The sequence below is a fragment of the Anarhichas minor genome, unplaced genomic scaffold (genome assembly GCF_050575085.1).
Source record: "Anarhichas minor isolate MPS153535 unplaced genomic scaffold, ASM5057508v1 ptg000136l, whole genome shotgun sequence".
Classification (NCBI taxonomy): domain Eukaryota; kingdom Metazoa; phylum Chordata; class Actinopteri; order Perciformes; family Anarhichadidae; genus Anarhichas; species Anarhichas minor.
In genome coordinates this window covers 13,728,940-13,741,255 of record NW_027466582.1, presented here as the reverse complement: position 1 = coordinate 13,741,255, position 12,316 = coordinate 13,728,940, and the positions used below count along the sequence as shown (strand labels likewise).

At 40.3% G+C, this 12,316-nt stretch overlaps 1 protein-coding gene across 1 annotated transcript; it reads left to right on the top strand.

Moving 5' to 3' along the window:
• Positions 1 to 26: 26 nt before the first annotated feature.
• On the top strand, positions 27 to 4,361 carry arv1 (ARV1 fatty acid homeostasis modulator). The gene is made up of 5 exons (XM_076084557.1): positions 27 to 173; positions 529 to 648; positions 1,266 to 1,419; positions 2,120 to 2,344; positions 3,619 to 4,361. The coding sequence occupies exons 1-5, from the start codon at positions 78 to 80 to the stop codon at positions 3,744 to 3,746; spliced, it is 723 nt and encodes a 240-aa protein (XP_075940672.1). The 5' UTR covers positions 27 to 77; the 3' UTR covers positions 3,747 to 4,361.
• Positions 4,362 to 12,316: the final 7,955 nt, after the last annotated feature.

The following is a 12,316-nucleotide window of genomic DNA, read 5'->3' as shown; positions in this document are numbered from 1 at the left end:
TTACTTCCGCTGTGGTACAGTCTATGCTCACACGCTCGCGGTGTTTTGTAGTCAGCTAGCAGTTTACAGGGCGAAGAATGGGGAAAGATGACTTTAGATGTGTTGAATGTAACGAAACGGCACTGGAGTTACACAGGGATTACAGTAACGGGATCCTGAAGACAACAATATGTGTGCGTTAACTGTTAACTTCTTGGATTTGAGTACTATTTATTATGAAAATGCTAGCTAACAATGTTTGCCTCAAAGATGAAACAGCTAGATTAAGTTAATAACGTAAATCTCATGTTACTCATTTCTAAAACTAAAGTATTTTACGTTTCTATCTGTATTTGGCTAACACAAGTTGGACAACATGCCTGAACACTCTTCTATAAATGATTAAGATAATTTCCTTAACATGATCGTGTCAATGCCTTAACAGCAATGTGGAGATTTCAGATGAGTACGTCAGTATCTGTACTAGCTGGAGTTGACGTTACCTGTGTGTGTGTGTGTGTGTGTGTGTGTGTGTGTGCGCATCTCCAGGAGTCGTGCCAGAAGCCAGTGGACAAGTACATTGAATATGACCCAGTTATCATCCTGATTGATGCCATTTTGTGCAAGACGCAGGCTTTCAGACACATTTTGTTCAACACAACCTTGAATGTAAGTCAACTAGTCCTCTTGCACGTGCACAAACAATAGTATATAACTGTGTGTGTGTGTGTGTTAATTACAGGCCTTTTGATGAACACTTCAGTTAAAAGTCAAATGTGGTGGAAGTACATTAACTGAAGTACTGTACTTAAATACAAATGTGAGGTACTTCACTTGAGTGTTTCCATTTTATGTTACTTTATACTTCTACTTCACTACATTGCAGATACTAATATTGTACTTTTTACTCCTCTACATTTGTCTGACAGCTTTAGTTACCTTTCAGGTTACATTTTTCAGATCCTTCCTCTCCAGTAACTACCATGTATATGCAAATATGGTAATCCAGATTTTTTTACTAAACTGAAGGATGAAGCGTTCCTTTATGTGTTGAAAATATTCTCCTTCTCCTTAATTTAATCCAAGCGTCTTGGATCAGCTAGAAAATGAAGTGTTGCCAATCTGAAAGCTGTTTTTCTGAGCTTTTCTGACTTTTACTTGTAGTGTAATACTGTGTTATAAGCATAGTACTTCTACCTCAATAAGGGATCTGAATACTGCTTCCGTCACTGGCGTTCAGGTATACTTCATGTGTGTGTGTTTGTACATCTTCTTCACCCCTCCAGATCCACTGGAAGTTGTGTGTGTTCTGCCTGCTGTGCGAGGCTTACCTCAGGTGGTCCCTGCTCCACGGCTCCGAGCAGAGCACTGACCCTGCTGACATCATCAGGTACACCAAGGAATGGGAGTTCTACGGCATGTTTGGACTGGCCGCCCTCGGTAAGACGATGAAACCGGAGCTCCATTACACGTCTGTTATTGTTTGTATCGACTTACTCAAGTTCTGTCCTTAAGTACATGTGTTAGTTGAGCTGCAACATTATAGATTATTCTGGTGTACAGCGATTTCTCATACTAGATGTTGTGGCTCGCTGCTATTAACCTCACGATGTCATCTTACGTGTATCGTACAGTTTCTTTTAACTGCCAAGGTGCAAAAACTGGTACCTGTGGCACAGTTATAGAAATCAAAAATATAATCTTTTGACCAGGAAAGCTAAACCATAAGCACATTGTCTGCTTCACATTAAGTTTGAAATTCGAAAAAACACTTGTTTTTACCAAACAAAAGTCCAAAAGCAACATATTTAATTTACAATTATATAAAACAGAGAAAAGCAGCAAATGTTCACATTTGAGAAGCTGGAACCAGAGAATATTTCAGCTTGATAAATGACTTAATTGGCTTAAAAACTGTTCTGTCAGTCAGCTAATCATTTCAGCACCATCCTGGAGTCCAGCGCCCTCTATAGGATAAACAATAGAAATGACAAATCCCCTAAATGTTGCTTTTGTAGGTAAAGGCTGAATCTTGCTGACCCACGGAGGAGGCTGCAGTCCATCTGTTATTGTTCTAGAGAATACTGCATCCCTTAATACATCTCTATGTGTCTGACATGTCTGTCTGTCGGTGGCGTAGAGCTGGCGGCGTTCTTCGGCGGCGTGCTGTGCTTCCTTTGGGTGGTGGTGGGTCGTCTGCGCGGCGGGACCCTCGAGCTCAGCCTGCTCCTCAGAGCCCTGCTGCTGTCCTGCTACGGCAAGGTCCTCCTCATCCCCGCTGTCATCTGGGAGCACGACCACTCGCCGCTCTGTCTGGGCCTCATCAAGCTGTTTGTGCTCACGTCCAACTCACAGGCTATCAGAGGTAAGAGGACGTGTCTGTTTGAGGGCCTGTTCTCTAACACCGATGTTATCCAGCCAGGAAGATAGAAGATAGACGGATAGAAGCTAATGTTTTCAAGCACTTGCCCCACGGGAATTTAAACGTATGTAAAAACAATTGAGAAAAGGCAATTGAAGGTAACTTAACACAGCCTTCTTAACTGGAATGAACATATGTAATTATTTCTTTAGGCCGTTCTTTGATGAAATCAACACACAAAACAAAAGACATATGTGTAGATATGTTGTACCAATATTCAATATATTGAACTTACTGTAAATTAGAGCTTTTCCATAAATGTTTTTTTTATAGTGGATAATTTGAAACAGCTGTACGCCTTTATAGAACATTAAAAGAGCGTTTTAGCAAATCCTTTAACGCAGATTTTACACAATGTTTTATAATAATAGTCACGGTCAATGTTACATTACTGATGACGCTCAAATTTGTTTAAAAAGACCAAATCTGTAAATATAAAACACATCATTGTTGTAGTGGATTTATGTCAATCTCAATCTCATCTTTATTTATTTAAAGATACACTCGCTAATGAGCAAGAAAATACCTGAGAGAATTCTGAGAGAAATTAGGATTCATTTTTTAATTTGAAGGGATAAGTAGACCCTTAAACTGTACCTTGTGAGACACATCAGGGATTCATTCTTCTTTTAAAGCACCAGCAGGTGGCAACTAACGCTCTCTTAGTTTAACCCCCCCCCCCCCCCCCCCCCCCCCCCACACTCCTGGTGCTGCTCCTCTACATAGAACCCCGACACATCGAAAATAAATACATCACATAACACAACAGTCCACGTTTCTTATCTTGTATAATTATTTCTTAATCTGCTCTTTGTATTTAGCAGCTCGCCTGTGAGCAGCAAACAATGACACGTTGTGGAGTGATTTAAGGTCTGCTGCTCTGATGGGGACAGTCTGTACGTCACATTCAGGAAGAACTAATTAGAGTGTGTCTGATGCCAAGTGCAACGAAGTAATGAATTCAGTCTTTTCACTGCTTTATTTTTAGTCTTTTCGATACCATATTGCGTCTTGTTTTCTACTGTACGTACCAGTTGGCAACAAGGTGCTTGTTGAAGGTTTAAAAACTGAACTTCTCACAAGAGACTTTTTTCTTTGTATGAGATCAGATTTTTTTTAGATGTACTTTGATTTACATGAAAACCTTCTTTGTAAAAAAAGTGAGCGTCTCATCCGTCTCTCTCTCTCTCTCTCTCTCTACTCCATCTCTCCTCCAGTGATCCTGAACAGCAGCAGACGTCTGTCGCTGATGGCCGTGTGTTTAGGCCTGCTGTCGGAGACCTGCGTGGCTCAGGCCTGTAAAAAGCTTCCATGGAGCGTCCAGGACCTGTTGACATTTCAATGAATGTGAGGCTAAATGTCGGTTATCGCAGGAAGTAAACAAGCGGTCGCGGACGCCACAACCTGTGCCAGAGAGAAGCAGTTTTTGAAAGAACACTCTGCACACGGGGCTGGAAGAAGGAATGTTTTTTGAAGTGTTTTTGCTCCACAAAGCCGGCTGTCAAACGGAGACAGAGAGCAGCAGAAGAGATTTTTTTGGTACTCTTTATAGAGAAAAAGATCCGTCTTCATTTTGGAAGGATGTCGAGGAGTCGCTGTTTTTCTTTCTGATTCTAAGTAGACAATGAGCTCTCTAGACCCCCAGTGAGATATTTATTTGATTTGATTACTTTATTGAGACGGACACACAGAGAGGAGCTCCAGCACGTCCCCTGATCTAAATCACCGTTTCTCATTGCCACTCCGTACGATTTACACAAACACAGACCCCGAGGTTGTAATTTGACAATAACTACTTCTGTGTTTGGACAGGACCCAGACGACAGTCTTCACATTCTCTGGCTCATTGGTGAAATGCTTATCTTAACTCACACGCATACACAGAAACACAAACACACACACAGGTTGAATTGTGAGAATGGAATGGGGGTAAGTGGATAAATAAAGCAGACATATTTGACTTTCCCTTTATTTATTGCCATGTTAAAAACGTATACGTGTCATTGTGATGAATGAGGGACGGCTGATGTTTAAAGTTTAAAAAGGTTTGACTGGATTTGGATTTTTGCATCAGTTATTATCTTAATGTAAGTAATCAACTTGGATATATTTTGTTTACACTAATGTATGGAATTCTAAACCTGGCTTTATCCAAAGTTCAGATTTGTCTTCTGGAAATGTGAGCAAATCAGCACATTTTTAATAATATAATGCCTCCTTTATTGTATTTAAACATACGTACAGAAAACTTTTAATACAAAATATAATTGTCTTAATGTAAGTAATCAACTGGGGCAGTTTTATGCTGATATCTTATCAGTTTGAATTTAAACCCTATTCACCTGCAGTGTCTCCCCTTAAGGCAGGGTCAGCCATGAGTCAAATCCTTTGACACTAAACTGCAGCAGGTATCTCGCCAGATCTGACTTAAAGTAATCATCGTGAAGCATGTGGCTAAAGTTTACAAAACCTCCTCTCACTGTCCCTGGAATGTATTTGTCTGTAAACGGACCAGCGTTCAATCAGTAAAACAAACGTCTGAAAGCAGACCGCGGGTCAGTGGAATGAGGGGAATTCATCCACTGCAGTATGAAGGGAGAGCTGAACCCCCAGCAGTCTTTGCAGGAGTCGAGTCGTTGTTATGAACCGCTGCGAGGCCGGACACGCGACGAGAGGCGAGGCTGAATCCTTCCTGAACAAAACCATCTGCTGACAGAGGAGTCGCCCCACGAGATCTGATGATATTCTCTTCAAGATCGCAGATAATGTGAAGAGTAAAGGCTTTCTCTTGACCGCCTTAATATTTGTTATTGTGTCCTTTGTTTTCAGATCAAGGTTCGTCAGAGAAAATATCCTAAATGCATACTATTCAACGCAAATATTAACTTTTAATGTTTGTTTTTACCTCTGTACTTCCCAAGTTTGTTGCAAATGTTGCAAGAGGAATGAATGTTGAAACAGATGTGGCTTTCTGTCACAGACCAGCCCTGAAGTTTGGCAGGGACTTAGACTTCTGTAATGGATTATGTGAAGCGAGTTTGCCACCAGCTGCAGAGATATAAATGTTGCAGTATGTGCTGTCAAACAGTATATTTGTGTGTGATTTGATTTTGTGCACGTATGTATGTGTGTATGTGTGTGTGTGCTGCCTCTGCACATGTTTTTACAGGCCTATGAATAGTTGAGGAGACGGCAAACGAGTGAGGAATGTTTTGGTAGGTGTCCTCACCCTGGGCGGCTCTGTGCTCCATGTCTGCGGAGATCAACACAGTCTGGATGGTTTTTCAGCTTTTAGCACAGACATTTAGCAGAATCCACTCCGTCTTATTCTGCAGGAGTGGGTAGCTGGTGTTTTCAGACGGCTAGCCTACTTGTTTTTATTTCAAAATTTAAAATGTCTTTGATTGAGGCACTACAGTGGAATCAAGCGTGTTGTGCCTGTATAACTTGTTGACAGTGTTCGACTCTACGGGACAAAGCCTTCGTGAACAAAGCCCTGAGGCAGTTTCTAAATGTGGAATCTGGGGAGTGTTGGTCAATTACCGTGGCATGCAGTGGTTTAATCTGACTAATGAGATTACTGTAACAGCAGTCACCTCACAGCCTTTCACCAGTCTTGAAAGCCAAGGAGCTGAAGCTGGAGGGTAAATCCAACCTCGAGTCAATATACACTGCTGAGCCCTTTTGCCTTTGCTGAAAATTGACATTGAAAAAGTTATTGTAACTAATGACTAAAAGTACAGACTGGAGGTTATAGTTGAAGTAGGTTTTCATCTAATAATCCATCATTATCTATAGTCTATACCTAAATAAAAACAGTTGGCCAATATGTATCAAATAGCATAATCTGAGCTGAGCAGGGGAACTATCATAAGAAAGTATATTTTAATGGAGGGTTTCTGTTGGTTTTTAGTGTGACAGCATGTAATGGATGAACATGCTTCTTTAGATTGTTTTTCTTTTTTCATACATAAAACAACATTACCAAGAGTCTAATTTAGCCACGCTAGCAGCTAAGCTTGTTCAATGCTAGTAAAGGCAGAATGCTAACATGCTCACGATCACAACATGCTGATGTTTAGCAACTTTAATGCTCACGTCTACCATCTTCACCATCTCAGCTTGGCCTGCTTGCATGCTATAGTTACTGTCAATGGAATGTCGGTCATAAACCAAAGTATTGGAACAATTAAGATTAGTTTTTAGTTTGGCACTAGATGAAAAGTCAACGATTCATCCTGTGGGGAACATGAATGTCACCAAATTTCATGGGAACCCATCCAATCGTCACAGTCGTATGCCTCCACCAATCAAATTCCAGTTTAAATCCATGTCTGTCCAAACTGTCATCACTTCATCATTCATCCTTTTAGACATTTTTGTGAAATTCTCTAAATTAGCAGGAAATGTGTTGCGCTCTAACCAGCGGTCATTGGTCTTGTAGTCACAGAGACAGCATGTCTGTCATGGAGTGGCCTCACTGAGATCAATGGACTAAGAAAGAACAACACAAAGGAAAAGAAGACAGCACAACATAACAAAAAGGACCACGGGGGACTTCAGTTTTGCAGAAAAATGTTATACTCTTCGGCAATATTTTACAAGAACGATCAACAAAAATCAGCAAATGTTCACTTTGAAAATGTTACCACTGCCTAATTCAGAGGCACAGCTTTCCTTCATGTTACTGTGACAGACCTGCCCTCAGCTGGTCCACACTGCCCGGCTCTGACGTGGCAATCTGCCCCATCCCTCCCTGTGGAGAGAGTGATGCGCACCTTGGATTTACTCTCTCAATCAAGATTATGTTAATCTGCTCTAATCTCCCAACAGACGCTCGGACGGGCAGCACGAGACCAGAGCACAGAGCAGAGGGAGAGAAAGACAAACATGGGCTTCACGTGATGCACAGTAGAGAGAGAGAGAGAGAGAGAGAGAGAGAGAGAGAGAGAGAGAGAGAGGGCCTTTGTACAGAGAATGTGTCAAAGCTCTTTCAGAGAGCTTTTAAATGACTTGTTTTATGATATAGAGAGCTATATTTAGTCCTTTCATTTGACGTCAGATCTGCTGTAGCAGAGCTCCAGAGCAGGTCGACTTGTTTGCTTTTCAATACTTCCGGATTTGGGGTGAACAAACTGAAAAAGGCGAGTGGACGGACAAACATTGAATGCACACCATTATTTTTTTGCATTCAAATGCCTATACCTAAACACAAATGAATATAGAGTTTGTAAAAAAAAGACTAAATTTGTTGGTATTGCAAAGCCAGAAACAACAAACTCAAAAAGCAAAGGAGTACATAAGAAAACAAAGTACAAAGCACCACAATATTGCCATTTCAATTAAAAGTACTGTATTAATGGTTTACTTGAGTAAAAGTATATAGTTATAAGATAAATATGTAGTACAGAAGTAAAACTATTCATTAGGCATGCAACATACTGCATTTGATATGTAAGCAGCATTTTTACATTGGAGCTGATTTGACCTATTTTTAATAGTGGATTGATTTGCGCCTCGTATTTTAAAAAATACGTATTTTAAAAAATCTAAGTTTTTAATCTTAATCTGCAAAGTACTCAGCTGTCTGACAATTGAAGTGGAGTAAATAGTACAATATTTACCTGTGAGCACATGTTGCTTGAGTCATACTCAATTACACCAAAGGTTTACAAGACTGCCTTTATGAGCTTACTATTAAATTGGTATTATATATATTTTAAGAAACACTTCTCAGACTATTGAACTGCCAGATTGAGATAATCTAATTAATGGACAAAAATTCACAAAGCAGTGATATGCCACAGCAGAAAACATGCTGCACATATGGAGTTGAAACGACTGCTGCCGCGTGACCCATTTCTTCGGTCTCACAGCGAGGGAGGTTTGTGAGAATTGAAATAGAGTCACGGAGTGTGAAAACATAAACAGTGTTATCATCATCAGTAATTCATCCGAAGCTCCCAGCATCAGGAGCCGCAACATCAAAGCCGTCACATCCTGCTGCAGTAATGATCAATTAAAGCGGAACTGCTCCGGCACGGCGGCTACTCGGGACCAAAATGCAGATCGGTGCATTAAAATGCAGGTCAGAGTGGGACGCATTCAGGAGGAAGAAAGAAGAAGTAGGACAGAGAGAGAGAGAGAGAGAGAGAGAGAGAGAGAGAGAGATGAGGAGGAAGAAGAAGACTGCAGTTCGGTCTGAGAGAGCTGGAGTTGTACTGGGGTTGATAAGGATGATAGTTTATATTTTCTGTCTTATCATTTTTAGCCATGTTATATATGGCATGACGATACAGATGTGGGTCAACGACTATGTGATGGATTGGTTCAGGCCTTCATTTTCCCCTCTGGGTGAAGTAAAAAATAATTTTATTTAATTAACTTTTCATCTTCAGCTAAGGCGCTGATCAGGTCAAAATGTGTCCAACACTTTGATTTATGACCAAGTATACATTCAAAACTAATGAAATTCCCAGTGGTGGAAGAAGTATTCAGATCGGTTACTTTATTCAAAGTGGCAAAAACCACACGGTAGAAATACTCTGTTACGAGTAAAAGTCCTGCATTCAAAAGTATTCTTAAATGTAAGTACATAAGTATTAGAATCAAAATATATACTAAAAACAAAAGTACTCATTATACAGAATGATCCATTTCTGAATCATTTATATTCTATTATTTGATTATAATTATTGATGCATTCATGTGTACATCACTTTAATGCTGCAACTGGTAAAGGAGTTGCTCTGTCTATAATAGAATGTAGAAGTTTAAAGTAGAATAAAATAGAAATACTTGAGTTAAGAACAAGCACCTACAAATTGTAAGTACAGGGAATATCCTTAATTATTTTCCACCACTGGGGATTCCCATCAGCTTCAGCTGTATTGTCTTCAAAGCCAATTAGCAACTGTTAGCATGCTAACACGCTAAACTAATATGGTGAATAAGGTAAGAATGAGTTTGAGTTCTCTGTCTCCTAATCAAGGACGGACTTTAAGTTCATTTAGGGCCAATTTAACTCTGAACTATACCGGCTCATTTCTAACAATTGCTTCAGCTTCGTGTAGAAGAACTAAAAAAAAAAAAAAGCTCACTCCAAACCTGAAAAGTATGGACTCACTTTATTAATTCATATCGGTATAATAACTATGATAGCATTGAGAGGAATTGTCCAAAGAAACAGTAGTATGGTCATTCGTAGATCAAAGAACAGGAGGAGTCATGATGGATGCTAACAACAGTAACTTCTGCAACACAAAATACAGAAACACCTCTGTTTTTCCCACTATAGTGATTTAATCAATGATTATGATGAATAATATACAGTATAAATATGAAGTCAGACATTTCGCTCTCAGATTCAAACGAATTTAACAGATGCAGCCAGTAATTACAAAAGGTGGAGAACAATCTAATAACCGGCTGTAAAAAGGATCCGTTATGTTTAATACACTCGGCTGATTCACGCGCTACAATTCGACTGATAAAACCCGGGTCTCAACACGGGTCAGATAAAAGGAGAAGAAGTTTGACTTTTAGTGGAGAAACTCATGTATTTAATGGATTTCGGGGGCTTTTCTGCAGGGGGCCACGCAAAAGCACCAAGTTTTTAAGATGACAGAAACCCTTTTACAGCTCATCTCATTCCATCCTTCCTACATTTCCCAGAGTGCTTAGTGACAAACCACTAAAGCAGGGCTGCGAGGTGAACCACGAGGCGTGACCGTGATTACAGCAATACCCCTCATCTTAGTCAAAACACGGGAAGTCTTTGTTGGTTGCATTGCATTGTGGTCTATCGAGGCCACTTTAAGTAGAAAAAGAGTCCGTCTCTTCTAACAATTGATTTCTTCGTGCGATTGTTCAAAGTTGGTGCAAAATGGCAGCTTTAGCAAGAAGCCCTTGCTGTTTGATTAAGAGAGACGCGCACCAAAACTTGACATTTACGTACAGTATATCTAGTGTAGTTGCTGTAAGTACGAGGGGGACACATTGTGTACATTTACAATCGTGTTATAAGATTCTTTTTTTTTTTGGCCCTCCAAGGTAAAGACAATGAACACATCAAAACATTTTGCCACAAGTTTACCCTGAGATGATATCGCCATCATGTGAAAAGACTCACGTGGGCACAACTTGCTGGTGTTCAATTTAAAGCACGTTTCTTACTCTCTTCTGCTGGATTTAGTGGCCGTTAAACTGTACAAGGAGCACCGTGGGCCTGTGTGAGGACAACCAACTCAACAAGGATCAGGTAGTTGTACTTAATACACAACCACCACAAAACAGGTGCAAAATCATTCGTTGAACACTTGCGTGAACAAGTGAGGGGCGCACCGTGTAGTTTATTCCGCAAGTACTTTGACTGATTTTAAGGCCATTACAAGTTTTGGACGTTAAAGCTGCTTCATGCGGAAGATTAAACTAGATTTTGACAGAATGAATGTTGTAGGACACCGTGGTTGTTTTATGTTATTCCATGTTTGATGTGTACAATGTCTGGAAAGCATCAAGCAAGACTGGAAGAGAGCTGCGTCAGCAACTCAAATTTCAGAGGCAGGACGTGTCAGAAAATACAACGCGCCCAACAGCTGCATCCTCGTCAATACAATTAAAAAGGAGCCTTTGACAGGAGAAAACAAAAAAAACTGCAGAGCCTGGAAAATACCAGAGTGAACCTCCAAATCTCTTAACAGCTTTTAATCAGCTCTTTCTGAGATTTTCTGGAATTGCATATTGATGTATCACACTACCAGGAAGGGTTTTAGGAGGTTCTACAGGCAGCAGCGTTAAGAACCAAGTGCGTGTCAAACGCTTAAACAGTTAGCGGTTTATTCTCGTCCACAGGTTGAACAGTCTGAAACCTGGAGGTTTACAAAAGGCACTAATTGTGTGTAGACAATTAAAACATCTGGGGTCACATTTGTGCAGAGATGCTTTACGCTGCATCGGTTATATTGTTCGTCAGCTCCAGATTAAGTTGCAGCGATAAAACAGGTGTTTTTACTGACCCTCAACGGGTAATTTCACTGGTTGCATTAGTAACAACCAGATGATTCGTTTTATAATCTGTGACCTTCTATGGACTGAGAAGATTGGTAACAAATAAAAGTGAGCAAACATTCAACTGGATCCATTAGATGATGAAGTCAGCACCATCATATTCTACTGAAGACCGCGTTTAGGTTTCTGGTTCCTTTTAGAAACTTGCATTTTGGATATTAACAGCGCAAGAGGTTAAACGTGAGTAGTGTTGTTGAGCGAGCGGTGGTGTGATGTTGCACTGCTGTAATGTCTGTGTGATAAGAGGTCACGATGATACTACACCGATACTGACTTACACACCATCTGTGTCGAAGCAGAGGTGTTTCACCAAAACATGAAGCAGCCGAGACTTTCACAAAAACAACGTGAAAGAAACGTCTAAAAATAAGAAGCGGGAATAACCATCACCACAATGACAAATGAACCGCTATAGGACAGAGACGTCATGTTTATCATAACGGTAAAGACATTCTTCAAGACATCATGTACTGTACATTTTAAGTCAAACGTAACCATTCAAGAGCAGGTCATTATTGGGGAAACTCAGCTCCTTAAACCAAATACATTTCATCTCGAGTGCTGCACTTTTCTTTGGTTTGTGCTCCACTAGCACACAAATAGCGGACCAGCCTACAAAAACAGGTGGCGTCACATGATCTGTGCGGACACAATGTCAACACTGACACTTCACCCACATTCTCAAAGTGCAGGTGGGTGCTGACAGTCTTTTTTTTTTTTTTAACTGATAGAACAGCTGTGTGTTGAGCAGTGGCGTTGCATGCTACAGGTTCAGCTAAACTCTTTGCTGTGGAGTTTTAAGAGATTAAAGGAAGACCATTCGTATGTGGAGCAGACATATTTGAA

Excerpts from the sequence above, each read along its gene's own strand:
- arv1 (XM_076084557.1), top strand. The coding sequence starts at position 78 with ATGGGGAAAGATGACTTTAGATGTGTTGAATGTAACGAAACGGCACTG. Across the intron at positions 1,420-2,119 it reads GTTTGGACTGGCCGCCCTCG|AGCTGGCGGCGTTCTTCGGC; the intron begins GTAAGACGATGA and ends TCGGTGGCGTAG. Across the intron at positions 2,345-3,618 it reads CAACTCACAGGCTATCAGAG|TGATCCTGAACAGCAGCAGA; the intron begins GTAAGAGGACGT and ends TCTCTCCTCCAG.